The sequence below is a fragment of the Verticillium dahliae genome, genomic scaffold, assembly GCF_000150675.1.
Source record: "Verticillium dahliae VdLs.17 supercont1.6 genomic scaffold, whole genome shotgun sequence".
Classification (NCBI taxonomy): domain Eukaryota; kingdom Fungi; phylum Ascomycota; class Sordariomycetes; order Glomerellales; family Plectosphaerellaceae; genus Verticillium; species Verticillium dahliae.
The window spans coordinates 1,564,231-1,592,196 of NW_009276926.1; the positions used below are offsets into that span (position 1 = coordinate 1,564,231).

Genomic DNA, 27,966 nt, shown 5'->3' on the forward strand with positions numbered 1-27,966 from the left:
GTGGCCTTGGATGGTGTCTGACGCCTGACGATGCGGGGGGTGGGAGGATAGGGAGCCGTCTGCTGGCGTTTGCGAGGTGGACGAACGGACCGCTCGACTGGGCTGCCCTATCCCGGGTTGTGACGGACTGGAAGGGAGGCTCTGTTGGCATGGTTTTTTGCTGGCAGGACGAAGATGCACAGCCCGAGCTTGTGAGGTGACGCAGCTATGGAGATTGACCTATCCCTTACAGCCCTTGCCTACTCGACTGAACCTTCGTGTCATACGGACCGTGTCACCTGGAACGGCATTTTCCATTTTCGAGATAGGTAAGGCCTTTGTGCCGGGTGGGCTGAGCTGGAACTGTCAAGATATGAAAATCATGCCGTGACTACCTGAACGAGAAATGGCACATATGAAGACGCATGCCGCCTGCTTGATCTGGAGCCGCATGATCATGTTGACTGGAGAACATGCACCCGGGCAACAGACTATTCGGCTGGGAAAATTTGTATTTGTGGGTTGATACTAGGTAACTATGCTTTCACCGGTCATCAGGCTGCAGGGGATGTGAGGCAAGCGTCTGACTGCCCATACTTCCAGACCCTCATCAGAGTCACAAGTGCGAGCTCCAGGTGTAGTACATTCATTTATGAGTCTTGGGTTTTCCATTGATTCTTACGTGCTCGAATCGGCCTTGTCCGCCGTCACTCAGCTGCCCGGATTCGACCAAGTCGGCGCTGTGGTATTGCAAGATGACGAACATGTACTGATAGGCTTGCGGTGGGTAAACCGCATAATCTTATCCCTGTATTAGGATGTACGTCGTATTTCATCGTGGTATAATGTGCGGGTCATCGTCCGTATCCGGGCCGTGGGACTATTGCTGATAAGATGGAATGTCTTGCTGAACAGGGTCACATCCCTATGGTCGTTGGCAGCTACCGGAACCATAATTGAAAAAGGGATAAAGTATAAGCTGTCGCGTCGCGTGTCTCCGCGCTTTATGGGTTATGCGCTTATGCGACTGACAACTTCCAATAGTGGGTGCGGTGGCCATTTGCAAAAGGAGCCAAATTGGGGATGGACCGTCGACTCGGTAACAACAACGAGACGATTCAACAAAGAAAATGTCAACGACGCCTCTTCATGAAATCGAAGGCAAACCTCTGCATTCGGGCTCTCGACTTCGTCCTCTAGCAATGGTCAAACTGTTCTTCGCCGATGCCACCGCCAAACAGGAACGTCCCCAAGAAGATGCCTCCCAATACTGATGCACAATAGCCCGCGTTCATCGTCATGATCGCCAGCATCCTGTTTCGTCACGTCAGTCCCCCCTCTCTCTTGCCTCGTTTCGGAAAGCGCATGCACTCACAGCAGGTACCCCAACATGGCAATGCCGACTTCGAAAAACGCCCTGCCCGCTCTGATCAGGAGGCCCATCGCCCGAGAGCGCGCCGTTGTCCTGAGCGGCCCCATCTCCCTGGACCGCAGCGAGCGCTCCGGCTTCGGCGCCTCGCCGGCGCCGTCCTCCTCGCTGTTCAGCCGCTGCAATTCCTCCCCGACCTGCGCCCTCGCCGCCTGCGCTTTGCGCTTCGCCCACAGCCGGTTCTCGAGAAAGGGCTTGACGGCGAGGAGGGATCGTAGCGTCAGGGCGATAAAGGCGAGGAGGATGCAGTTGCCGACGTAGATCGCCTGACTGGGCTCCGCCGTCGAGAAGAGAGGGGTCGAGGTCGAGACTTGAAAGATGACGGGCATGTGATGGCCTGTTGCTGCTGGAGCAGCGTCGCGGGTGTGGTCGTGTGCCATGTTGGTGATCCGACGTTCTCTGTTGGAGAGACAGCTGATGCCAGGGCCCGATACGGAGGTGCTTCGTCGAGAGAAGCTTCGTCGGGAGAAGAGCAAAGGCGTCCCTGTTTCAAGGAATGCCGATTGAGCTATTCGGGCTCTTGATGCCGCTGTCTTGCATCTACGTCTACTGGGAGAGAAGACGGCTCAGACAAGATGCGTGTCGTCGTTGGGGCACCACGCTTATGGCCTCAGGAGTGCTGCTGCCAGCAGGGGCTGGTGTCAGTACGGCTCCTGTTCGTGTTTATGCTTTCCCCATGCCTGATGAGCGGGTTGTCGGCTGCTGGCCAGGGCCCCGCTTGGCTTGCCGTACCTACATGGAGGCATGGAGTGAGAGGGCCCCCAATGCGGCTATGTCTAGAGAGGTGAAGAACGGAGAATTCATTGGTGGGATCGTCAGCTTCTGAGGCGAAGCATGAGGTAATCTCAAAAGCCATCTATGTACATTTGCGGGTGTTGGTGCGGTGGCCGTGAAATGCGAGGGCATTTGAGAAGGTTTTCCGAAAGGGGGCCGGATGGACGCCAGTCGTCATGTGGTTGGTTGGCTTTTGTTGGGTGCCTTGATGGTCCAGTGCTCCGCCCACCTTCATACCCAGGACTCCCCTTGGCGAGGTCGAAGAGCCTAGACTGGCTTTCGTCACGGCAATGGAGGATGTTTCGTCCCTTGAATCAAGCTCTCCCGGTGGAAGACATCTGTTCGCTCGATCTGCAGGGACGTCAGCCCTACGGGTCGATGTTGTGAAACTGGTCATTTGCTGGATCGTGGACCACCCGCTTGGATCAGGTACTCTTGGCGGCTAGATCAGCTGCCACCACCTGTCAGGGGACATCTTACAAACGCCGATGCTCTGTCTCTTGTACTCGTAGAGGATCTATCATGGACCTCTGCCCTGACAATAGCACAGTGGCATGCTGTCGTTGAAATACGTTTAATGTGAAAAGAAGTAATTGGGATGTAGAACATTCTGTATGGGGATTTGCGGGTGAGTGAAGCTGCAGCTCACAGCATACGGCACATAACAGGCCAGCCGACATGGCTCCCAATCGACATGACAGCGATGCCTGCAAATGGTCGCACCGATTCCAGGTCCTGGCTATTGAGCTCTGGGATGAAACTTGTCAAGGAATAGATGCTTCATCCCTGAAGTACCCATCATGTAGACAGGACACTTCCTCCGAGGCAGCTGGCATTATTACTATCCGTAGGCAGCCACTAGACGTCATTTGATTATATGGTCACGGCTTTTCTCTCACTATCATTTGAGCAAAGACTGAACTTTTGCTCGCCAATCCATTTAGTCTTCTATTCCTTCATACCCGAAGGGTCTTTTCGTCTTGGTGACACTGCGCCTGATTCCCGTGATCTCAGTTGCTTCGGCTTCGTTAACGGTGGGATGCTACACCCGATTGACAGGGGCGCAAGCGGGTGATAAGGAAAATGGCTCAGCCAAAAGTCTCTTACCAACGACTGGTTGGCGGGCGGTTTGCAAAATAAATGAGACGTACTGAATGCTTCACCCCAACCCATCTACCTTAAATGACTGCACAACACTACTACAAGACACCTGCTAGATCTAAAATTATAGTAGCTATTAAGAATACAGACCAGCGTAATATTCCCTATTTCAAACGACGGCTTTTTGCCTAGAATGAAGTTCTGTAGTCGTTGCAAAAATGCAGGGCTGGATAGCTGGGCAGGAGCAATGGTTATGGGGGAGGAACTCGGTACGTCTCATTTTTTTTTTGCGAACCGCTTGGCTGGTCTGGATTCTGCTTGGGTATCCTCAACCCCTAGAGCACCAAAGTCCTAGGCCGATTAAATGGCTGTAGTGCAAGTTGGTGGGTCGGTGAGAGGCTTGTGTGGGCTATTTCTTTCTATCAACCGCTTCAGGAAATACATCCCTCCTCATGACAAATGTCTTCAAAGAGTGAGCTAAGACATTGGCAGGGAATCACTGCAGCTTCCTTCTGGCCGCACATTATACTAGTCACATCAACGGAGGACGAGTCAAGCACACGTCCGAAGTGGATTGGTTGTGTGCCGAAAGCCCGGAAGCATCCGCCATGAATCGCGTTCTCAGATTGGCTGATCCTTGATCGGGTGAGACGGTCCCCACGGGGAAGGTCATTGACACATATCATCGAATCAATGGTTGACGATGCCACTAACATTACGGCTGTCTGGGTCAGTATCTAAGTTGCTGTGAAGGCTATGCGCAAGCACAAATTAAGACGGCTTTTTGAAAGTGACCACATTAATTTTAAGCCTAGAAGCCTAGAATCCCAAGTCTCAATACCATCTAGTTTACCTGGGCATACATGAAATTGCAAGACATTCCGCAAATGCAATCAACAGGCCAAAACGGAGGATCCTAGAAGCCACTCTGGGTTGACGTCTAGTTGGCTTCAGAGCCCTGAGCGCCGCACTTCTTGGAACAGTAATAGTTCATCTTCAATCCAGAGTTAGCATGCCACGTGTTTCCCCGACAAGAACTCTTGAATATACCTCGTCGCCGCCAATGTGCCAACCAGCAGAGTTGCAGCCGAGGCCATCCTACAACAAGATCAGTAAAACGCAAGTTGAGGCAGTATGGGACCAGGATCCATACGAAGGTGCAGTCGGGGCACTTATCCCACTGTTTATTTCCAGTGTTGCGCTGGCGGTAGAGGTTGCACGCGCACCGTGTCGCCTCAGGAAGTATCTCGTAGTTCTTGGCCCAGTTGTAGCTGGCGCTCCAACCTGTGCCGCCGATGGGAGCAGACTTGCGGTTTGTCACGCACACAGCCACCTTGTGCAAGTCGGCAAGAGCGCTGCCGAGAATATGGTGTCAGTCCAGAGACCTTCGACCTCCTCTCTTAGATCGCAAAGAAGCTTGAAGATGGGACTTGACTTACCCGTCGGCAAGCATAAGAGCAACTGCAAAGGTGGAGTAAAGGTAATGCATCTTGTGATAAGTTGGCCGCGTGTAGAAGCTAAAGATATGAAGAATAAAAAACTTGGTTCCGAAAGCATAAGGTATGTGGAATCCCGCTCGTTCTTATGCTGTCAATCTGCCCCCGATCAATCTTGAGGAAACCTTTGAGCAGGCCATCATTTTGCAGGCTAAAAACTCATCATCAGGAGCATAAACGTATCGTGACCGTCTGCAATGCCGGGCACGCCGAGCTCGCAGCCACCTCATTTACTCGGCATTACGGCCGGTGCCTGACGTCGAGCACTCGCATTATCTTGGATCTCATCATATTAAAGAGGCAGGTGTCTTTCAGGCGGTGGAGTATTCACGACGTTGACAAGTGACAGTCGCAATAAGAAGCACCTGACGAGACCTTGATTCATGTAACACGAGATTTATTCAGGGCCGGCCAGCGAATGTATCTAGTCATGAACAATCAGGACAACAGGGTTGACTCCTGCTACTCCGATTATAAGCTTATCAGTAGCCTTCCTCTCGACTAAACAGGCAAAGAGCGATCCTGGTAATGTCTGATCAGATATGGATATCGACCTGACCCATGACTTTTGGCTCCTGAAATAGTTAGTGCTCACCAAAGGGGTGTGGAGTTGCAATATAATTAATGCAGCAACCTTGACTCAGTTTCACAGCTTTGCGGGATGCTTTTGAAAACAGAGATAGCAGGCTTCTCAACTGTAGTTAGACCACAAAAAAAAAATAAAAAAAAAATGAGCTGATTGTGTGACCGATTCCTCAACTTGCCAAATGCCGTGGCTCCATCTTGGCACACGGCGCGAGGAATGTGTTGTCATTCAACCTCTGTCTATAAAACCCATCATGAGGTGGTCTTGTCTGGGAATTTTGACCGATCATCACCGTCATTCATCCATCCACCAGTCTCATCCTTGTTTCTCTCTTGTCTATACACAATGATCACCACCCACTTTGCCGGCCTTTTCCTGGCCTCCGTGGTTGCCGCTGCCCCGTTCATGTCGGAGCGCGACTTGAACGCTACGGTTTGGACTCCTGATCACGAGCTTCAGCCAAACGAAGTGATCGTCTACGGCAATGGGCGGAGTAGGTTATATTGAGCCACGGTTCCATTGAGATTCCTACTAACAGCTTGTAGTGGAGGTTATTCACGAGGACACTTGGCTCGCTCTGCTGGAGTCTGAGGGTGTCTCGGTCGGAACACCTGAGGTCGACCACGCCTATCTTGACGCTCGCGACCTCGATACCTCAGAGGCTGAGAGCCATGTCCTCCAGACCCGGCAGTGTGCGTCAACCACGTCTTTTGTCACCGACAAAATTGAACGATTCATCGACTGGGACGTGCAGATGTCCCCCGTTGTCCTCGGTGTGGGAAACGGCTTGACTGTTGCCGTTGCTTCGAGCTACAGCGTCAGCAACAGCGTTTCCGTCTCTGCTGGCCTTGATCTCAAGTTCATTAAGGACAGGCTTGGCGGAACCCTCGGCGTCAACTACTCGCGTACCTGGACCACCCAGGCCTCCGTCACCCTGTCCGGCGTCGTACCTAACGGCCAGGCCGGTGTTTGGATCACCAAACCTTGGACTACTCGCCGTTACGGCCGTACTTTCCAAGGCTGTATCGGCTCGCTGCGTGAGACGGGTACTTTCATGGCTGACTCGCACGACGAGGGCAGCTACGAGGGCGTGAGGTGGGTTTCTGGTGGCATCTCTATGTGCCTCAAGAGGCAGCGCACTCTTCCACTGACCCGCTGCCATGGATCGGGCGCTTTCCGTTAAGACATGAATCATTCTACGCAGCGGATGATCATGGAGCCCGGCCAAAGTCCCATTGATGATCACGCGGTGGATCTGTAGTCAAGGGGCCCGTGGTACGAGATGGCATCGGCATGTGTGATGGTCCTTCCTGATCTTGATTTAGCAGGGCGTAAAGGGTGGCAACGTGGGGACGGACCTGGATTAGACGATGAATGTGGGAACGGCCCTAGTCGGGTCCCGGAGACCTAATGCATAGTATAGGCGGGCCCAGACGTGAGAGGGCTTCAAGAGATCCTCATTCACTGCATCGCTGCTCTCGAGAGGGGAGTGTCATGGGTAGTTTTTCGGGGTCCCTCGTGATGCGCAACAAATTTCGCGGGTTTGTACGTCCCCCTGGTCCACAACCCCTCCCCCGCCGCATCAGCCCTAGGCTACTGCCGTTATACATGTACAATACACCATCAAATGACTCGACTTTGGGACCGCTTCAAGCGACAGAAAACACCGAGCATGATTCTCGAGGCCCGTGACCATGCCCTCCATAGATAACCTAAAGTGGCTTGGTGCGGTTGGTGCGCAACAGTTGACTCGCGCCAGCCGACCAGCCAGCCATCTTTATGATCATCAAGGCCCACATCACCCAATTGCAGTTGACTAGCAGATCTTCTTTGCAACAGGCAAGAAAGTCAGAGGCGGGTCTGTTGTCACTGCTGGTTGTGGCGTTGTAACGCTCTTTGACACAGGGTGAATGTGGTGCGAGGGCACGTGGATTTCACGTCGGCGTACTTGGTGACTCTCGGTATTGAGGAGGCCCCTATCATGTATCCAGTCGAACAGTGTACAGAGCAAATCAACCTTTTTCAAGCTCCCAATCACGAAATCTCACAGCGTTTTCCAGAAAATGGCAGTGCTGCGAAGTAACATTAACCTGGATCAGTTAGCGATGAGACTTCGTGGTTCACATTGCATGATGAGAATCTCTGTTACAGCCACTTACAATTACAGCTCGTGTGTTCGTCCGAAACCTTGGGATACGAGTCAAGGCCGTACGTAGCATTGAGCGCCACAGAGCCTGTAGCTCGGCCGTCTTCCAGGAGGTTCCATGTCTCGACCTCGAAGTGCTTGAGTCCCTCCCGGGTCACGAGGACCTGTCGAGCTCCCCGAATCCAGCTACCGTACCCGCCGTATCCTGTGTGTTGGCCAAAGCATAAATTCACGCCGTTCCCCTCAATATCCACACCACTCACAGCTTTGTCCCACTTGTAACACCAAGTGTTTCCGTGGTCGTGGCCTGAGAAGAGCGCAATCATACCTGGTGTCGAGGCTATGGCTTCCATGAATGGGGCATCCTGACCTCCATATCTGCACTTCGCGTTTGGTTTACCGTCTGGGCACCATCCTTGGGCCTGCTGCGAGAGTGGGGTATCGTAATTGATGCCAGGCTGGTGATTGGGGTGTACGCCCGACAATTGAAGTGCCTGGGATGCTTGCGTGGGGATATGAACGAAACCGAGAGACGGTATGGTCTTGCCGAAGCGTTGGGCGATGCGTGCATGAGATGTTCTAAACCATTCGACGACGGATGAATCGACCCAGTTAGGGTGGCTAACATCCGCGCCGTTCGCTTGACGCTCCTGAACTTTGAACCCGCCTCGGCTGTCAAAGAACCACAGTAGTAGTTCGGGGACACAATCGCAGTGGTGGCAGTCCTCGGCATACACGGGTAGATAGTAGTTGGTTGCGCCGGCATTATCGTCAGCGACCATCCTCCGCGTACGGGAGTTCGAAAATCGCTTCTCGCGCTCAAAGATACCTTGACCAGAGACATTGAACTGATAATCGTGATTTCCATAGGTCGAAGCCCAAGTGAGATTTCTCTCGATGAGAGGAGCAACCATCACGTCAACGTAATGGGTGCTGTTCTCAAAGAACAGGTTTTCTCCGGTGACTAGATCTCCATTGAAAACAACGAGATTTGGCGGATTAGTGTCTAGGACCGTGTTCATGACCTCGAGCGTTTTGGCATCTTGAGCAGGCCCCCATAACTCCCATGAATCTGAGAATCCTCCGTCAGTATTTGAGGGTGCGTCGGTCAGGGTTGGGACTCATGCTTTCGCCAAAGTGCAAATCTTGCATGACAGAAATCTGGAAGGTGCCGTCCTGACTAAAGCGCAAGGGGCCGTTGTATCTATCAAGAGTGTTCGAGCGGTCCTTCGAAGAGGCCGCCACCGCTGCTGCTGAAAGGGCTACTAGCAACAATGCCATGGTAATGGACATACTATTTCTCGCGCCGGAAACGATGCAAAGGAGACGAGGACGGAAAATAAGTGCACATGTGTGTAGGACTTTATGTCCTGAAAGCGCGGCGAGGAAAACAGCAAAGTCAACACGCTCGCGGCCCCTCGGAAGAAAGGCTTACCGATCTTCTCGGAACCTTGAGCCACTCCTGGTGAACATACTGGGAACGTGCAACGACTTTATCCTAACAACAATAGGTCAAAGGGATTGAGCCGCAGCACTAGGAGTACTACTTTTGGTGCCGGGAAAGGGGTTGAAAGAGGGCCCCACTGACTCGGATCCCGGCGCGAAACGTGGTCTACCTACAGTGCATTACTGGACCCAGGATTTCAGGTCAAGTATCGCAATCTTACTTGCAGCGTTGGACTCGGTTTCCACTCACAAGGATCATCAAATTAAAACAAAGCCCATCCAGCTCCGCGAGGGACGGACAGGCGAGGTAAATCAAGCCAAGGCAGTTTTGATCAGAGAGACAGCGTCAGCTCGGCATCTCATGGAAAGCAGTGGACGTCAGGTCATTTGTCACCCTACAAATATCAAGATTGATCTTTTCATGCAGGGCATTGAAGCATCGCTTGAGGATTACACATTGACCCAGCTACTCTACCTCGTTATCGACATGAGGAACCCTCCAAATTCCGGGTCGTAGGAGTCGTTCATTTGCATTTCGAAGGGAATCCCATCCATGTAGCCGACCCCGGCTGCAAGCCAAAGCCCTCTGCTCGCCGCTGGTTGTTTTCTGGAACAGACCTGGTGGGAGATGTTGGGTTGCTTGAGTGATTAGTTTTCGACCCATGTCGTTGTCTTGATATCGTGGGAATAAAGGAATGCTTGGATTAAAGATGATGTTGGTTTTCGAGTTCATCCACGCCGATAATCGCGACGGCTGTTGCGGGACTTGACCCAAAATGCTGACGATTCTATCGCACGCCTTCAGGCAAGCCGTCGATGAACTGAAAGAAGTCCTCAGAGAGGCTGTCAGCTGCAACGCACACTCAAGTTTAGCTTTGAGGCTCTCGATGCAATGGCTACCCTCTTCTGGTAGCAGAGGTTGAAGATGCTATAAGATTTGAGAGACCTGGTAGATTCTGACAGCAATAATCATGTCGTCGATGGCTTGAGAGGGCTGTAGCGGATAAACCTCAAACCAGAATTCGCAAAGTCAAATAGCCTTGTCCAACCAAATCTTCTGGTAGCTCTCTACCATGTCAGGGGGGGTTTTCTCCGTGGCATGTTTGGGAATTGATTATCGAATCCCAGGTATCAGAAACCGATAGGGGTCGCAGTAGCAATGACAGGCGTTGTGTCACGACCGGAAGAAAGGACGGCCTATGAGCTGAGGTATATGAAGACTATCTGCGAAAGGCTACGGCACCGGACGTGCAACGGACAAGATCTGGCAAGAGGCCAAGGCAACGTATTTCAGCATAACCTCTCGACTCGATGACCATTTTGGCCGCGTCATGAAGCGCGTTGATGAGCTGGACCTGTTGAAGGACACGGTGACCATGTTCTTCACGGACCACGGCGAGTACCTCGGCGACCACGACCTCGTCGAGAAGTGGCAGTCCGGTCTCTCGGAGACGCTCATGCGCGAACCACTCATCATCGGCGGCGCAGGGCTTCTCGAGGGAAAGACGGTCGCTGCCATGACGGCGATGGTCGACCTCGTCCCGACGATTCCCGAAATGTCGGGCATTGGCGAAAATTTTCCTCACAATGGCGAGTCGTGGATCCCGGTCCTAGTTGGGGATGCACAAAAACATAAGACGTATGCTTTCTCCGAAGGAGGCTTCTTGACCTCAGAAGAGCCTCTTCTGGAACAGGCGCCGTATCCATACGATATCAAGGCGGGACTGCAGCACGAGGATACTTCGCTCGTTGGGAAAGCAATATCGCTCAGAAACGAGAGGTGGGCCTACATTTTTCGTTTATACGAGCCAGCTGAACTGTACGATCGTGACGGCGACCCTCACGAGATGCATAATCTGGCACAAGAGCCGCAGCTCAAGGAGGTGGTGGATCAACTGGATAGGGACGTACTACACTGGCTCGTGAAGGGATCCGATCTTTTGCCATGGCAGAAGGACAACAGGTTTCCAGAGGTCAACCTGCCTAGCCGCGGCAACAGATGGAAGAACATTTGAAGAAGGCAGGTCGACCATAAGATAGAATGCATGAACAAGCAGTTGTATTTAACAATTCTTGCGCGACATCAACATGCATCATGGATGACGCACTTGACATCCCAATTTATGTAAACTTCGGAACGGGGAGGACCGGGCGACTCCAACATTCTTGACTATGAGTTGCATGTACCTAGGATGAAAGAAACTGATGGGCAAAAAGAGTGGACCTTTCCATTGGGCAAAAACAAATGTCCGCGATGAGGATCGAACTCATGATCTTCGGATATCTAAGTCTTATGACTCAGTCATATTAAGCAATATGAGACCGACGCTCTGACCAGCTAAGCCACGCAGACTGTTTGTTGAATTCCGGTAACAATTTTCTGATACATGTCAGTAGATCAAGCACCCTCACAAGCCTTCCAGACCGTCAGCAAAGGCATTGTTCCTTCCAGGTATGGTACTTGCTTTATCCATTTCTTGATGCGTGCCTCGTTGTTCAGATTCGACACAGCGGTTCACAAGCGACGGCCTTCCCTGCATATTGAAAATCGATGCTGGCCCCTGGGACTTATCGTCATCTGAAAGCTTGGACACACAGACGATCGCTTGCTCGGCGGGCCTGGCTTATCGCTTGTCACTGGCTTCTGGCCGGCCGGAAACTCAGATTCGCCCTCGCCAACGACAGGGAGCCCTTGCTACCTCGACTTTGACCCAAGCCTCAATTGACTCTGCTTGCCAGTCTCACCTCCCATGCCATGAAGCTACAAGTGAGGGATTTGCGAGCGATATCACCTTGGTCTGAGCCACTGCCTGTCGCATGTCAATTGCTGTTGCTTGGGTTTCAGGCAGCCATTTCTCCTTCCCTTCAATGCCGTTCAGGCATCGTCTGTCCACGTGCTTCATCATCCGGAACTGGCGGCACGCCGATAGCGAGTCGTCAATATTGCTGCGGCACCTCCCGACAGTGATTTCTGTCAGACAACGTCCGCCCCGCCTCGTAGTATGCCAAATTGGGCAAAATGCCGTCCTCACCGCAAGAGCATCGGCGTGATGCATGTGCCTTTCGTGATAGCCATCCAGCCAACCCTTACCCCGCGCCGCCATCGGCACTTGGCTACCCAAGGAGGCATCTCTCAGCTTGTCCATCCATGATGTCCTGTGTACCCGAGACCAAAGCGCTCGCTAGCAGATAATCTCAATCGCCAGCTACGATAACGTGGTGACATATCGCCCTTTGAGTGGCTGCGCTGGCTGATGTTGCGATGCGCCCCCGGCATGTTTATGCCGGAGTGGCAAACATCTTTCGCAAAAGACTGACAGCGGTAGGTCAGGAATTGGTTCTTGAAGAGACAGGCCGTACAGAAGTGAAGAGCCTAGCAACTCAGGGCCCTTTCTGGTTGGGTCCTGGTCCTGGAGGTCATCGCGGATTGGGGATAAAGGCTAAGGAAAATCGATCGTGGGAAGTACAAGGGCTGTGAGTGGTTGCGTGTACCCTGCCACATGGGGATGAAGAGGAAATAAGCACCGGTATCATTGATAGCGGCGGGCTCCGATGAAATGTAGACGCGTATTCAGATGAGTAGGTAGAGGCGGGGAAGTCTTGGTGTTTCGCGGGGTGCGAGTGTGTCTTTTGAGATAAGAACCACGACTCAATGTGCGACTGCCCGTACGTGGATAAAAAGCTATAGAAGCCCCGTGTAATGATGATCAAAGTTGGTTTTGAGAATCTTCAGACGACTCAATATCTGGTCTCACAGCCTCGCATTTGCCTCTGTTTTCTTGCAAGGTTGATCACGGCGTTCGCCTTATCGCCGATATGAAGTTCACCACTGCGATCATGGGGCTTCTCGTTGGGACTGCTGGAGTCTTTGCTGCACCGGTCCCGGCTCCTGTGGCTGTGGCCGATCCGGTTCGTACCCGTCTGGTTGGATCCTCGTTTGGCCGGCGCACGACTGACAGTGTCGGAACTACAGCCCGGAATCCCTTCGGCGACCTCGGCGAGGACCCTTCTTGCGGGTTTGACAGTGGCAGCCGCAGGATCGACGGCCGACTATGACCGCAGCCTGTTCCGCCACTGGCACATTGTATCAGGCACATGCGATTCACGGTGAGTTCCAGAGGGCAACGCAATAAGTGTCGTCCATCAAGTCCATGACCCATTCGGAGCAACTGACACGTGTAATCGGCAGTGAGACGGTGCTCGTGCGGGATGGAACCGGCGTCAGCACCGACAGCGCATGCCAGCCGACGTCTGGAACATGGTTCAGCCCGTACGACGGCGTGACGGTGACACAATCGTCGTCGGTCGACATTGACCACATGGTGCCGCTGGCCAATGCATGGATCGTGCGTCTTTTCCCCTCCCGCCCCCTCCCTCTCTTGCCTGTGTTCTCCCTCCCAAGACAGCAGTTGTGCGACATCCAAGGCTGATGACAGTGGATGCAGTCGGGCGCCTCGACATGGACGGCTGCACGACGGGAAGCTTTCGCCAACGACCTGTCGGGCCCGCAGCTGTGGGCTGTCTCAGCCAGCACGAACCGATCCAAGGGCGATCGCAGCCCAGATCTGTGGTCACCCCCCGTGACGGCGTTCCGGTGCACGTACGCGCGGAGCTGGATCCAGGTCAAGAGCTCGTATAGCCTCACCATTACCAGTGCCGAGCGCACAGCGCTGACCAGCATGCTCAACACATGCTGAGCGCGCGGCCGTGTGTCTTTGGCCGTCTTGGCCATGTCATGGTCTCGAAGCTAGAGAGTCGTAGCTCCAAAAGGGACCGTGCAGATTTGTGGTCGCAGTTCAATGATCCATGGCCCACAAAGATCTTCAGAAGCTCTGAGCGAAAATGGCGGGGCTTTCCATTCGCGAATCGCAAAAATGAGATTCGCTGCATCGAGTATGACTGGGACCTGGGACCAGGGGCACGATGGTAGGGTACGGCGAAGGTGGGTTGCTGTGAGTCGTCGACCGTTCATGAAGAGCCTACGACAGGCAGCATGAGTGTATGCATGTTGTTTCGCTTTTTATGCAGTACCAGCCGAAAAAATCAGCCAAGTAGTCAGAAGTTCCAACCAAGATGCAATCTCGAGCTGCTTCATTACGAGGCTTGGCACCCTCGCGACCAACTGCATGCAGGGAGATGAGAAGAGGCACGAAGCATTCTGCCCAAGGCCCTAACGTTTATAACGTGGGCCCTTAGGATCGTCCATCGGTCAATCACACAGTTCAACACGAGGCCCGTTTTAGCCGGCGGCCATAGCTAGTACAGCGGGTCTTGGAGGATGGAAGGAGCTGGGCCCAGTACACATGTACCTACGCTGCTGGGGGCTGGTTCCTTCGGCCTCACCCAGGGGCAGCTTGGGGGACCGCTTCGGTGGCTTGATGAGGAAGCCAACGGGCTGGGCAGCGCTTGGCTCCCCCTATTAGCCCCGAATCTACATGTAGTGCAAGAGTGCAGGACTGCCATTGTTATGTCGCAAGACACGAGGCCGCTCTCAGGATGCACCAGGCTGCATTCCAGGGCCCATGGGCTCAGCAACATGCCTCACACGGTGAGAAGGTTGCAGCGCATAGCACCCGTCTCCTCAGCGATAGCCGGACCTTGGGGTTTGTCTTTTTTGGCTCAGTGGCACGACGAAATGGCTTCCGTGGCAGCAGCGTACCTAGCGTATCGATGATACCGTTCCATTGTCCCTCACCGAGGCCCTCACTGATTCTCCTCTCCGTTCCACGCCTGTGCTAATTTCGGCTGAGGTGGGTCTAGAGCGTCAGGCCAATGGGAATGCAGTCACAGCGACCCCGTGTTTTGGCCCACGATGCCTTCTTGCCCTACCAGAGTGCTACGTTGCCAGATTTGCAGGGACCCTCCCTTTTGCGCCTGCCCGAACCAGCCAACCACTACTGGGGCTCATCTGTGCCTGCCAGTGCTGTGCCTCTTGCCCACGCGCCGTCTGAGACCAAAGAAAACGGCAGGGCAGAAGGAGGAAGGAGGAAGGGGGGTTGGTTGTGTGTCTGGCGCCTGCCCAGTCTCACCTCAATCGCCTGGCGTCTTGTCAGCACGCAGCACAGCACCAATGCCCAGAGCATCCATCGTATTCAGCTGCTTCGCCTTCCCGTCGCCCAGCCCACCCTTTAATTCTCTCTCTCCCTTTTCTCATCACACGCCTCACTCTCTTTAAGGAATTCGCATTCCCCCCCACCGTGTCGTCAGCGTCGCATTCGGCTTCTGTTTCTCTCTTTCTCTCTCTCCGTTTCTTCATTAACTTTGTGTGGTCCTCTCTTCGAGAAGTTCCTCTTCTCAGTCTTTCGTTCGGATTTCGAATCTTCTGACGATACACCAAACCCGATACAATGCGTCACACCACTTTCAAATCGGCGGCCCTGTCGCTGGCCGTCGCCGGTATGGCCTCGGCGCAGACCTGGTCTCTGTGCAACCCCGTCGAGGGCGACGACTGCAAACCCAACCCTGCCTTCGGTGGCGCCGCCAAGTACGACTTCACCACGGCCACCAAGCTCGACGACCTCAACTCCTTCTTCACCGTCGACCCCGGTGTCGTCTACAACGACAAGCAGATGTCCTTCGACGGCGGCGCTGGAGCCTCCATGATCATCTTTGAGGAGAGCAACGCCCCGACCCTCACCTCCAAGGAGTACCTCTTCTTCGGCAAGGTCGAGTGTGTCCTCCGCGCCTCGCCCGGCCAGGGCATCATCACCAGCATTGTCCTCCAGTCCGACGCTCTCGACGAGATTGACTGGGAGTTCATCGGTGGCGACCACACCCACGTCCAGACCAACTACTTCCACCTCGGCAAGAAGGACTACACCTACGGCCGCAAGCACGAGCTGCCCTTCAACGCCATGGACGAGTTCCATGCCTACACCATCGAGTGGACGCAGGACGCCATTACCTTCTCCATCGACGGCAACGTTGTCCGCACCGCCACGCCCGCCGAGGGTTCCTACCCCCAGACCCCCATGCAGCTCAAGCTCGGAACCTGGGTTGGCGGCAAGGGTGGCAAGGAGCAGCAGGGCACCATCGACTGGGCTGGCGGTCTCGCTCAGTGGGACCAGGCTCCTTTCGCCGCTCACTACCAGAAGGTCACCATCCAGGACTACGCCGGCGGCAAGAAGGCGGCTCGCGAGTACGTCTACACCAAGGGTCAGGGCAGCTGGGAGAGCATCAGGGTTGTTGGCGGCAAGGAGAGCGACGCCGGCAAGTTCAAGGACACCACCGAGGACCCCGTCAAGTCCGAGACCTCCATTCTCCCCTCGGCCACTTCCAAGCTTCCCTCATCTGCCGCTGCCTCTGCTTCCGCCTCTATCAGCGCCGTCGTCTCCTCCATCGAGGACGTTCTGAGCTCCATCGTCAAGGTACGTTGGACAAAATGAAGCCCCCACGAAAGAAGTCGTTGCTAATATGATGAAAACAGACCAGCACCATCTCATCGGCTCCCGTGAGCTCCTCGCTGCCCGCCAACACGACGACCATCAGGACGACCAGGACCACCAGCTCCGCCGCGACTACTCTTACTAGCGCCGAGGCCACCACCACCACCGGAGCGGCCGCTGCCCAGAGCTCCGCCGCGTCTGTTGATGAGAGCGCTGCCACCCACATGCAGGCCAGCGCCCTTGTTCTGACCCTGGCCGCCGTTGCCGGTGTCTTCCTCTGGTAGACGACGCCAGTCAACGACCAAGACTACCTTTACCATTCTTTGAAAAAATACCCAACGCAGAGAGAAGAGATTTACGACCAAGGACGAAATGGAGAGTTTGCTCGCCAGGAAATCAGGTGGCGGCTGCTGGATTGAGCCCCGCCACGCGAACACCACGCATAATACCAGACTACCATTTCATTTGTTTTGGCCGGTTTCGAGAATTGGAAATGGACGGCACTGTTTTGTTTAGCCTGTTCTTGATTGCATATCACGGTGCGCTCGGGAGAGCAGGGTGGTTGGTTGTCCGTGGAGGAGGAGGAGGGGTCAAATCGACCGGGCTCATTTTCAGTTTTGCCAGACTGTTCCATGTTTTTTTGTTCAGAGGGGTTATTGTGTTTCTCCCCCCTGGCAGGCTTGTATGATAATCGTGTCATATTGATAGATTAGAGTGCATTCACCCCTTTTTCTTTTTCCTTCCGTGCTTGCGTTTCGTCTCGTTCCAGTGCCCTTCTCGCCGGCCAACGCCGTGTCATTCGATGGACGGACGAGTGACCACCATACGGGCACGCGAGGAGGTTTGGGCACACGCGCCGGCGCCGTTGAAGAATTAAGGGCCACGGAGAGTTCACGCCTACCGCCCGCCGAGCCTTGATTTTAGACTTCAGGCGCCCGGACGACGGCGCCTGCGCCCGCACCCCGCACAGCATACGCAAGCGGGGCCCTCCTTCGTGTTTTCAATTGAGAGCTCAACCTGCGTCATGTACCCAGGTAGGTACCTTATACAGTACAAAGCTAGAAAAACCGCTAGTGCAGGCTGACAGACACGGAGGGACCTACGAATTGGCCCGCCAACAGCCTCTTTCATTCTCAATTATTCTTCATGGTGTTTTATTTCGGGGGCGGCTGGGTTGCTGTCTGCTACAGTACACCAATCGTACATGCCCCGCCCCGTACGCGTCCCGTCATGAATCGTCCCGTCACCCGCTTCGAGCTATCGTCAAAAGACGGAGCCAAGTTGATTTTCTTCTCCGTCATACCCAGCCCCAATCAAGCGGGTTGGCCATCTTCTGCTCCCCTCTCTCCACCTCTCTCTCTGCGCGTGCATGAGATGACCCAAGAAGGAATATTACAACATAGGTACAGCAACAATACAGACACGCTCCGCCCTTGAGGGAGAAGCCGGGTATCAAACTGCTTTTCATCCGCGTGTCATGGTCAAGGTAAGAGAAAAAGCAGAAACTGGAATAAGAGCACAAGGAACGAAAAAGCACCCCCGTCGTAAGCTGTAACAAAAGAAAAGAAAAGAATAAAATAAAAAGGGAATTCAGCATCGCCAGCATTGTCTCGTGGAACCAACCTCCCGAATTGAGATTCGACCCAAAGGTGGCTGGATAACTTCAGCCTCACGCTTTTAGCGTCGCATCGCCGTCTGCGGCAACCTCGTCTTCCTCGTCGCTCAAGTCGCCGAGCGCTGCTCGTCGTGCGGTGTCTCTCTCGTTGTAGATCTCCTCGCGCCGCGTGTCGGCCTGCTGGAGACAGTCGACGTAGGTACGGAACTTGACAATCTCGCGGAGCAGGTAGGAGCTCTTGCGCTCCCAGTTAGCCATGGCCCGCCCAGCATTGTGGCCACGCGGGGTGAATGCGAGCAGCATCGGGCTGCGGAGGCTGTTGTGCACCTGAAGCTCATCCTCAACGCCCTTGACATAGGCCAGCAGTGTGAGGAGTTGTTCTGCCTCGGGCTGTGTGGAGGGGCGCATGCTCTGCGTTGGTGGCGCCCACTCGGAGATGTGGATGCGGTCGCCCGGAAGCTTGACGCCGCGGCTACCGCTACCGTAGGGGCCTGAGGGGTAATCGAAGGAGGCGGACCGGAAGCTACGCGACGACTGCATGCTTGTTCGAGCTGCCGGCGGATTAGACGGGTTGGCGGTTGCGCTGCTTCCCGGACGAGACGTCCGACCAGAGGGAGGTGCCCCGCCAGTAGACTCGTGAATCGCCGTGACGAGAGCGTTGTTGATAATGGCGTCGCTCCAGCCGTATTCAATGTTGCTGATACCACCAATGAGCGGGTGCGTGCTGAGGCGCGCGCTCCAGTAGTTTGCTGTCGTGACAAATTCCTTGCTGATCTCCGGCGTGCCTACCTGGAACAAGTGCACAGCACCGGTTGGAAGGCTCAGTGCCCACACATGCGGTCGCGTCCTAGAGTACCCAGGTGAAGGGAGTGCCGAGGCAAGCGTCTGTCGAAGGCTGAAAGTTCCGAGATTGGTCGCGTTGTCCTGCCAGTTACCACCGCCGACTGCGACAGTGCTGCTCTTTGCGGCATTACGCGTCATTTTGCTCTTGCGCCCCATTGACTTGTTCGCCGTGAAGGAAAACAGACTCATCTGTCCCTTCTGCACAACAGCAAACACTTCGGTCCAGTTCCTGTCCTTGGCCTTCTTAGCGACTCCGTCCAGGTGGTGCTTGTGAGTGACCATGCCCTCCTTGACCCAAGGGGGACCAGCCAGCTCAAGAGATTCATCTTCGAGGAGGGGCACATTGGCTTCGTCGCTCATAATGGACGCAGCAGGGCCAAACCCTGAGGCATCATCGCGGATAATGGCTTGGCTGAGTGCGTTCGCGAATCCAATCGACTGCTGGTAGTCGCCGCGAGGAAACGGTGTGCCGAAAGAGTCCATGGACATGCTGCCTTGTGTGCGACCCAGAGAATACCGGCTCCATGTTGCAGACGACGGCGTCGGACTCCAGATGGAATTGCCGTCATCGAAACTGGTCCTCGAGGACGAAAACCCATTGTGACCAAGGCGAGGCCTGGACCTACTCTTAGAGCCAAAGCGGGCCGTGTTGTTGCGAGAATTCTCGGCAAGACGACCTCGGATGGACGAGTGACTTTCCGACGGGGCTTTACTGAGCACACTCGGCGAACGCTTGAGCATGCCCATCACTGACAGGTTGCTGTGGGAGGTCGGGCCGAGGTTTCGTGACGGTTCGGCGCCGAACAACGGGAGTCGCTCGTCCCTGATCGACGCGTAGATGAGCTTCAACACAATCTCGACCTGTGCCTCCCAAGCCCGCATGGTGCCGCCGAAAGGTGCCTTTACTAGAGGACCACACTCATCTTTTTCGACACCCTCAGCACCATCTGCGCTGGGCTCGCGTCGTGGCGCAGGCTTGAAGGAGAACCGGTTCGAGCGCTCGTCAGCAGAAGGTCTGACGTCTTCGTTGGTAGCGTGTAAACTGTCCTTCTCGGGGAGAATACTGGGTCGCTTGAATGCGTTGGGCGCCGCTTCACCAACAGCCTGAATGATCGTTGTGATGGTGTTCTTGACAAACTGGCTGCGGGTCATCTTAGATTCGATGTCTGCCAGATGCAAATCTGTGTTCAGAAGCATGATCGAATAGCAGATGGTATGGATAACGTCTGCCAATGTTAGCTTGTTGTTCGGCAGAAGGCAGGTAGGGGAAGGCTGACCAGAAGCCTTGAATCCATGATTGGGGTTACAATCGCACCACCTCTTCGAAAAGGCAACCAGAATGCGATCAACCTGCTGCGTCTCTGCTCGGAAGACGAGCCTTTCACAGACCTGTCGCAGAGCCTGCACGACGCTCTTATTGGCAAAATCGTACAGTTCCATGTAAGCCTGGAGGGTGCGCTGTCGAACAAGGCCTTCTTCTCCCATCCAAGCCGCCGCCTTTTCCTTCTGGATGAAATCTTCGTTTCCGTCATAAATCTTCTGTGCTTTTTGCCTATCATCGTCGGTCGGATCGCCAACAACGAATTCGGGCTCGTCGAGGGGCTTGCCATTCATGGATTCGAGCATCTTTGAGCTATCTTCCACTGTCACGCTGGGTGTCTGGAGTGCCGACTTGTACTCTGTGCCGGTGGACCCTGATCGAATGCTAGCCGATCGGGCACCCTCCAGCGGCAGGACAAGTGTGGACCGATTTTCGTCCTCTGAATCAACCACCTCGGTTTCATTAGCCTTCGGCATTCTCGCGCGGTGCGCATTCTCTTTATCGACGGGTGGCTCCAGAGCCGGTGCAGATAACAATTCTTTGCTCGACTTCCTCATCCTCTCCGTCGACGCTGTCTTGTATTTTGTTGCAACCTCCACCTCGTTATCATCAGATCCATCCAGATTCAAGAACGAGTCGTCTCTCTTGCCGATGGGTTGTGGTACTTCGGGCGGGGGTCGCGTCGGGGTGTCGTTGCGTCGCTCATTGTCCGAAATTGCCTCGTCAGCGTTTGCTGAAGGCTCCGGCTCTTTCTCCAGGTCTGACTTGACCTCTCGAATGCGCGCGTTCGGGCTCGGTTCGTAATCGGGGGAGAAGGAGCGCTTGTATCCTTGCGGTTCGCGCTCTGGGGTGGAGGGCCTTACGACCTCGGGCTCGGGCGATGCTTCCGCATTCTGGGCGATAGTTTGGAATGGGTGAGGTGCATTGGGTGTCACCGGGCTACCCTTGAGATATGGGTTCATAACCCTACGCAGACTGCTGACAGGGCTCGGTTCTGGCTTGACGGCAAGCTTCTCCTTGCTGGGAGGAATCAGGAACGGGGGCGGCACCGCAGAGGGCATGGGAGGCTCAATGCTCGGAGCGGGAACCGGCGGCACTGGTGGTTCAGCATTCGATTTTTTCCTTCTCCTGAAAAAGGACGAGGGCTTCTTGTGAAGAACAGGCTGGTGTGACTGGGACGAAGACGTGTCTCGCGAGGGAGGGGTTGATTGTGACTTGGCCTGACTAGCACCATTCTGGGGGCGGCTGCTGGGCCGGTTTTCGGTGTCATTGGCACTGGCCTGTGGCGGCTCAACATTGTTGCTGGCAGCGTTACTCTTAGACGAGCCAAACACTCGCCTGAAGAACCCTGGTCGCTCTTTTGTTTGCGACGGCGGTTGTGTTGGGGCAGGTGCTCCGTGCACGGGAACTTTCGTCTTCTCGTACCCAATATGAGGCGCCGGCGCCGAGTCGGGTTCAGGCGTTGGCGTGTTTTGGGGTATCGACTCGCGCGTCATGGTATTGCTCTTCGAATCGGTCTTGCGGCTTGTTGCTGTGCTTTTCGCGGATCGGGCAGATCGTTTGCGCTCGAGGGCCGGGGCCTGAGGCTCAATCGGTTCAGGGGGTACGGGAGGGAAGGTCGGGCTCGTAATGACGGGATAGCGACGCGGGCCGCCAGGGACAGTCGGGGTCGGTGCCGCGTCGTAGTCGTCGCTGAGAAAAGTGTTGGAGAACTCGACGTGCCAGGGTGCCTGCTGGGAGTTGTTGGTCGTTATTTGGGGTCGGTGGCCGTAATCAAAGCTCGACGACCGTTTGCCGAAACCGTGAGCCCAACGCTGACTGCTGAGCACCTGGGCGTAGCCGGCGTCGACGCTATTTGTGCTGCTGCTCTTGCTTCCTTTACCACCGCCTCGTGAGTGCATGTGCCGGGGCGTGCCCGGGGTGCTGCGAATGCTGTTAATGCGGCCGAGGTTCGTCTGAAAGTTCGAGCTGCTGTTGCTTCTCCTGCCGCGGGAGTGCTGGCTAGAATATCGGCTGGAATCGTCGGCGCCGTCAAAGTCGGAGCTGTAGGAATAGCCGTGTCCGTTTGCGCGTCTGTCTCGACCTGCCGTCGCTCGTGCCAGTGGGTCGGCGTCGCTGTTGTACACGTAGCTTTGTGATGGGTCGTCAAACAAAGCGCCTTTGCCGTTGCCGCTGATTGTGCCACTTCCACTCGCATTCGTTCCAAGAGATGGCATAGAAAATTGGTCGAGGGACATGAGCATATTGGTCATCAAAGAATCGCGTGTCACCTGTCTAGCGGGTAGGGGACAGGTCGTGGGAGTCCCTGGCCCGACTGTAGGCAGGATTTGTGTTTTCCTTATTGGACATGTCTGTGTCGATTGGCGTCGGCGTCTCTAAAAAGGAGTCGTCTGCATTATGGGGTTGGAGTAGGAGGGTGCTTTAAGCGCCCGTGGTGCTGGCTTTTTGGGGAGCGGTGCTGATGTCTTGGATTTTCCAGGGGGCGTCAGGGGATCTGCGTCGCACAGTGACTTGTCGTGAGAGACGGCGTGGGTGTTGGAATCGTGCTTGGGCGAGGTATCAATGTTGAGATCAGGGCGACGACGGCGTCGTTGATTGGAAGTATCGCCAGACATGACAATGGTGTAGGAGGAAGGTCGAGGGGCGGTCGAGGGGAGGTCGACGGGAAGGTCGCTTCGGGGTCGGGGTCAGGGTTGAAGAACGCTCAAAGGGGGTTCTCTCATTTCGCAACCCGAGACCAAGTGGCAGAGATTCCAGAAGCGGGATCCGAAGTAGCGGGTCTCGTGGCGGGGGAAATGATGATGGGCTGGCAATGTTGCACTGTCTTGCAAGCCGGCAACCGATGTGTTCCTGGCGGGCTGGCGGCAGCGGCAGCAGCAGCAAGAGACAGAATAAAGCACGACAGTTGTGCAATGGGTCTCTGCCGCCTTGTCGTGATGATCAAAATGTATAGCGAGCACCTGCTCTTTACCAGTGGACCCCCCTAGGCACTTGGTTTATTGCTTTTTTTTCTTTGCCTAGGCAGGGTGGTGCGTGCGTGTGTGCGCTGACAAGCTGATATGGCAAACGACTTGGTGTTGTATGTCCAGTTTTCTACTGTCGCCGAGTAAGTCTACTCAAGGGATCGAGGGGGTGAAGAGAGTAGATATGGTCGGTCGGTTGATTGACTTAATTGATCGACTAAGTGTAGAATGATTGGGGGCTTCGGTTGATTCGGTCAGGTATCAATGATGAGGACAAATGCAGGGTAGAAGAGTAGGAAGAAACGGAGGCACGACATTCACTGCGGGACAAGTAGGCATTGGACGCCCCTAGTTGAATCGGTGCCCAGTTTGTGCTGTGCTGTATACTGCCTTGCTCCTTTGGGTCTTGAGGTACATAGGTTGTTGGCGAGTTAGCGAGTTGGCGAGGGGTGGTTGCAACAGTAATGGGGTCAATCGACTGTGACCATGGATGGCAAAGGCAATGGCGAAGGCGGGTTGAAGAGCTGAACGGCTTGCGCTGTTCAGAAACATGGGACTACCTAGGTAGGTATTAGGTTCCAGACTGCCTCCCTCGATACCTTCTTCCAGACGAGCAGCAAGCAGTCGGCAGAGAAGAGGGGGGAGGACCAGTACCTACCTACCTAGGTAGGTAGGTCCTACCATGTACTCACTCAGCCAGCAAGTACATCGAACCATGTGATGGGCAAAGCTGCAGTGGCCATGGGACGCTGCGCCGGCTCTGCGACTGCCCACTCGAAACACTGCTCGGGTACCTAAAAGCAGAGAGCACTACCATGTAAGATAGCCCCAGTCCGCCGAAAAAAGCTGCAGCGGGAGATGAAGATCCATCGGCCAAAGCTTCACCCCCAAGACGATTGCAGCAAGAGGTCCGACCTTTGCCTTCAATAGCACGTTTGGCCTCCCCCCATCTTTGCCAGCTGTCACACAACATCAAGGCCAGGCCATCCGTGCTGACCACTCATTCCATCCCCACCAGCCAAATACAGAGGGGCCCCATTCAGGGGTCACCCCCCTTTTCCGCACCGATTGGGATTGACAAGGCTACAGGGCCCACCAATCGAGCGAGGCCCCTGTGGCTGATCTGGGTGCTCCGTGCCGCAGCTTGCTGGGTGTTCTGCCATGTGACCGGACAGTGCCTATCATTCTGTCCCCCCCCCCCCCAGCTCGAACATGTCAGCAAAGTCGTTGGTCCTCTGCGAATCGTCACCCGAGTTTGAGCATCACCCATGAGGCACTCCTGGTGTGGAGGAGGGGATGGGGCCGCGCAGGGACAAGCAGAGGACGGACGGCCGCCAGCAACAGAAAACGGCGGTGGCCCTGCCGAAATGAAGTCATTAGCACGCGCAGCTAATGTTTCTGCTCCTGAGCAGCGCCCGGCGCGCTATGCAATGCATGCTGCTCGCTGCCACGCCTTCCCCTGAATCGCGGGGTCCGTGTACCGGCCTTGGCATGGGCTCACCAAGACATGCTAGCCGGCGCGCGAACCATCATGAGGCTTGAAATATTCTACTTGTCAGTGTGGTTCAGAGCTATGGGATTGAGCTGCCTCATGAAAACAAGACTGTCCGCGTAGTAAAATTTCAATCCTTGGCTGCAGATCACGTTGTCCTGAGGGAACCAGCAATCGTCTTCAACAGATGTGTGTTCTTGTCCTCAAACACAGAGGGACGAAAGCCCCATGTCGTGTAGGCTGTGGTCCAAAAATATGATGACGAAACACAATTTCTCAGAAGAGCCTCATGTTTACGAGACATCCATCCCTCGGCACAACGGACGGCACTGGGTAGAGTACAACAACAACGGGGGATATTTCGGGATCGCGACGGCTCCAAAAGATTGATGCACCAGATTAGACATACACCAACGCTCATGAACTGGCTGAGCTATCTGCAGCCTCGCCAAGCGATGGCATTGGCCAACATGGCTCTACAGACATGATCAGCTGACGAGGCTTCACGAGTTGGCATGGCAGAAGAATCTCTGAAGAGCTTGGATATCGATCTGTGGGTGGCGACAAAGTCCTAAGCGTGAGGGTCATACACGCCAGCGTCATTGTGTCAACATGCATGCTTCGGTGACATGACGTTCGCAGAGATCTCTTGGTACGGCAACATGTCCAGCAAGTCAGCCGTCCAGTGTGCCCTTGCAGCTGCATGTTGAAAGTATGCCGAGTGGAAAGGGTCAGGAACAGTGTCGCGCAGGAAACCTCTGAGCCAAGGCGTATGCATCCACCCTGCGGTCATGATTTCGTTTCTTGCCTTTTGAGTTTGGGCGCATGTATGTGTGTAAAGGGGCTATGGTCCCATCCCTACCTAGGTACCTAGACACGATGAGGATCGTGATACTCGGACTGAAGGAGACAGTGACATTGAAGCCGAGTGCCCAATTGATTGCCAGTCTCGTGCAACATCAGGATAAAGAGTCCGAGTCCAAAAGCGACACTCATTTACCTCACAACAACTAACCCAAAGGTAAAATCAGCACCCCTTTGTGCTTTGATGCTTCATGATAGCTTCAGGAATAGACATCTCCTTTGTCCAGAGCAAAGAGACTTTCTTAAGGCTGCCCCTTGGAACCCGTCACTTCATTAAACTTGCATTTGTCATGCTCCTCTGCAACGCAACCTCATCGCCCAAATTGACCCTCTGGACCAATTTTCAGGATCCAACTAGGCGCACAAATGCTGCATAGTCGCTGTGTCTCTGGCCAACACGTTGCATTGCATCGCTCAAGCACGAACTGACCAACAGTTCTTCCCTCCCCTCGACGAACACCCACACCACGCCAATCCTCCCTACGTTTGCCCTTGCATCTGGCCTACGTAGGGTCTCCACACATTGTCGAGATGCGATTCGTCCGTCAGGAAAGAACGCCACGGAATGACCACCGCTCATCGCAGCGTCAATGCGGGCGCCAGCTGGCAAGTGTCTGAATACCTAGGTACCTACCTTGCCTACCTAGAAAGACGTGCCTCCACCAGGACGACGAGGGCGAGGCCCTCAGTGGAAGCCAAATCTCAGATACGGTACAGAGTTCAACATGATGGCTCAAGCTTAACTCGGAACAGATCCTACCTGTACTGCCATCCAAGCCCCGCCGCGTCGCTCGAGCGCCCTCTCACCCGCAGCGAAACCCCGCCTCCCGACCGCCCCCGCCCGTGTACCTGCATCCACCCGACAGCGCGTCGTCCGCCCTTGCTTGACGGCGCTTGCGTACACACCGCCGCAGCCTCGCGGCATGCAATGTGCCCTGCGTCTCGCTGGTGATGCATCGCGCCGTGGCCTGAAACATGTCGCTGGCTGCCGTGTTACCTGTCTCGCAAGAGGAAGCGAGACCGCCGAGGCCAGGGCTTAGCGCTAGGGTACGGCAGGCGGTGTGGCGGGTGCGTGGTTGGCTTACGCGGCCCCACGAATTCCCGCTCGAGATTCCCGATCTTGTCAGTCCCGGCCTCGGCCGCGGTGGGCAGACTCCGCGTCCTGGTCCCCCGCCGAATCGCTCGCTTCCGCCGGCACCGCCTGTCAGTCCTTCTTCGGCAGGCTGGCCGACGCCGCCGATGAACCACGTGCACGGCCATGTCGGCGTCGCCGTCGGTCTGGTGTCGCACAGTCCCGCACAGGGCGTGACGCTGCGGCCAGAGTCCCGGGAGCTCTGCGAGCTGACGGAGAGGTACGCGCGGGAATCGAGGGACAGCTGGGGCAGCTGGGGCGGTATAGGGGGCGGAGGGCCGGGAGTTGTGGCGTCCGCCATGCAGGGCAAGGGGGCAGGGCGCACGAGAGGCCCGGTGCTAGGGGAGGCGGATCTAGAGAGGATGGGAGGGAAGTATTAAACCGACCAGCCGGCTGGCCTAGGAAGATGCGATAAACATGCACGACAAACATGGTCACGACAATGATAGTTGATGCGGGAGGAGATGGCCGGATATAGATGAGTTTGCTTGAAAGATTTTACAGTCTGCATTGCAACCGTCCAGCGACGAGGCGAGAAGTAGCTAGCGTTCCTGCTGCCTTTGAGATGCAGCTGAAGGCTGCAGTTGTGACACGTAGCTTCGGTTGGGACGTGAGCTTCGGGTGAGTTGTGTTCGTGCCTGGAGTCATGGTCGTTGCCTGTTGGCTCCAAAGTACATCGTTAGGCCCGTCACATCGAGCAGGTCATGTTGAACAGGCCATTCATAGTATCCCCTAAAGACAAAGAGCGAACCACGAAACACGCACAACACCTGGGCGTCTTTCCTTGAGGCGAGCATCGAGCAGGGCATTAGTTATGCATGATCAAGTGCTGTATTCTAGGACAGGAGCAATCGTCTTGGTAGCTCTCAAATGCTTTGGTAGACTGCCGTCTCTAACATGCTGCTGCCGTCGGCACACAACCCGCCGTTGACCGCCAAGCATCAAAAACCATACACTACAAACACAGCAACAGCCACAAAACATGCAACAGGCACGTAAAGCTCTCCACAGGGTCCCGAATTTCGGCGAGCCGGGCATTCGGGCGCCCCCACGCCGGAGCCCACCCAGCCACTCCATCAAGGTGAGCCTCCCCGCCCTCGTCGGCGCAGCGCACCGCAACACGGTCGTGCTGCATTTCGCGACGGCGGACGCGTTCCGGAGGCACACGCGCGACGCGCCGCCTCTCGCGCGCTGGATCTGCAGGAGCATCCCCCGCGACGGGGGGGGGCTGTACCCCATGCGCAGCCCCGTCGACCTGCCGTGCGGGTGGCGCGTGCACGTGCTCTGGCTGGATCGGCGGGCGCCGCGGGACACGGTGGCGCGCGCGCTTTTTTCTGGCGCTGTACGGGGCTGCGCAGTTCGAGGCCTACATGGCTTTCTTGGAGCGGAGGGCG

General features: G+C 55.2%; 9 protein-coding genes and 1 non-coding gene across 10 annotated transcripts; 5 read left to right on the top strand and 5 right to left on the bottom strand.

Moving 5' to 3' along the window:
- Positions 1-1,175: 1,175 nt before the first annotated feature.
- Positions 1,176-1,788, bottom strand: VDAG_04029 (uncharacterized protein; the record flags this gene model as incomplete). Its single annotated transcript, XM_009654113.1, has 2 exons — positions 1,176-1,293; positions 1,355-1,788. 2 exons carry the CDS (start codon positions 1,786-1,788, stop codon positions 1,176-1,178), a joined length of 552 nt encoding a protein of 183 aa, XP_009652408.1.
- Positions 1,789-4,223: 2,435 nt separating this feature from the next.
- Positions 4,224-4,772, bottom strand: VDAG_04030 (uncharacterized protein; the record flags this gene model as incomplete). The annotated part of the gene is made up of 4 exons (XM_009654114.1): positions 4,224-4,277; positions 4,334-4,381; positions 4,437-4,638; positions 4,723-4,772. 4 exons carry the CDS (start codon positions 4,770-4,772, stop codon positions 4,224-4,226), a joined length of 354 nt encoding a protein of 117 aa, XP_009652409.1.
- Positions 4,773-5,648: 876 nt separating this feature from the next.
- VDAG_04031 (uncharacterized protein) lies at positions 5,649-6,833 on the top strand. The gene is made up of 2 exons (XM_009654115.1): positions 5,649-5,858; positions 5,911-6,833. The coding sequence occupies exons 1-2, from the start codon at positions 5,711-5,713 to the stop codon at positions 6,546-6,548; spliced, it is 786 nt and encodes a 261-aa protein (XP_009652410.1). The 5' UTR covers positions 5,649-5,710; the 3' UTR covers positions 6,549-6,833.
- Positions 6,834-7,399: 566 nt separating this feature from the next.
- VDAG_04032 (uncharacterized protein) lies at positions 7,400-8,596 on the bottom strand (the record flags this gene model as incomplete). Its single annotated transcript, XM_009654116.1, has 2 exons — positions 7,525-8,596; positions 7,400-7,437 (listed from the first exon to the last, which is right to left on the bottom strand). The coding sequence occupies exons 1-2, from the start codon at positions 8,531-8,533 to the stop codon at positions 7,400-7,402; spliced, it is 1,047 nt and encodes a 348-aa protein (XP_009652411.1). The 5' UTR covers positions 8,534-8,596.
- A 1,692-nt stretch (positions 8,597-10,288) lies between these two features.
- Positions 10,289-10,972, top strand: VDAG_04033 (sulfatase; the record flags this gene model as incomplete). The annotated part of the gene is made up of 1 exon (XM_009654117.1): positions 10,289-10,972. One exon carries the CDS (start codon positions 10,289-10,291, stop codon positions 10,970-10,972), a length of 684 nt encoding a protein of 227 aa, XP_009652412.1.
- Positions 10,973-11,203: 231 nt separating this feature from the next.
- VDAG_20132 lies at positions 11,204-11,310 on the bottom strand. Its single transcript has one exon. It is a non-coding gene; the product is annotated as a tRNA-Met (tRNA).
- Positions 11,311-12,773: 1,463 nt separating this feature from the next.
- On the top strand, positions 12,774-13,654 carry VDAG_04034 (uncharacterized protein; the record flags this gene model as incomplete). Its single annotated transcript, XM_009654118.1, has 4 exons — positions 12,774-12,866; positions 12,931-13,064; positions 13,147-13,303; positions 13,403-13,654. The coding sequence occupies 4 exons, from the start codon at positions 12,774-12,776 to the stop codon at positions 13,652-13,654; spliced, it is 636 nt and encodes a 211-aa protein (XP_009652413.1).
- Positions 13,655-15,164: 1,510 nt separating this feature from the next.
- On the top strand, positions 15,165-17,087 carry VDAG_04035 (extracellular cell wall glucanase Crf1). The gene is made up of 2 exons (XM_009654119.1): positions 15,165-16,324; positions 16,384-17,087. Exons 1-2 carry the CDS (start codon positions 15,305-15,307, stop codon positions 16,624-16,626), a joined length of 1,263 nt encoding a protein of 420 aa, XP_009652414.1. The 5' UTR covers positions 15,165-15,304; the 3' UTR covers positions 16,627-17,087.
- Positions 17,088-18,011: 924 nt separating this feature from the next.
- On the bottom strand, positions 18,012-22,373 carry VDAG_04036 (Sec7 domain-containing protein; the record flags this gene model as incomplete). Its single annotated transcript, XM_009654120.1, has 1 exon — positions 18,012-22,373. One exon carries the CDS (start codon positions 22,371-22,373, stop codon positions 18,012-18,014), a length of 4,362 nt encoding a protein of 1,453 aa, XP_009652415.1.
- A 4,042-nt stretch (positions 22,374-26,415) lies between these two features.
- VDAG_04037 (uncharacterized protein) lies at positions 26,416-26,952 on the top strand (the record flags this gene model as incomplete). Its single annotated transcript, XM_009654121.1, has 1 exon — positions 26,416-26,952. The coding sequence occupies one exon, from the start codon at positions 26,416-26,418 to the stop codon at positions 26,950-26,952; it is 537 nt and encodes a 178-aa protein (XP_009652416.1).
- Positions 26,953-27,966: the final 1,014 nt, after the last annotated feature.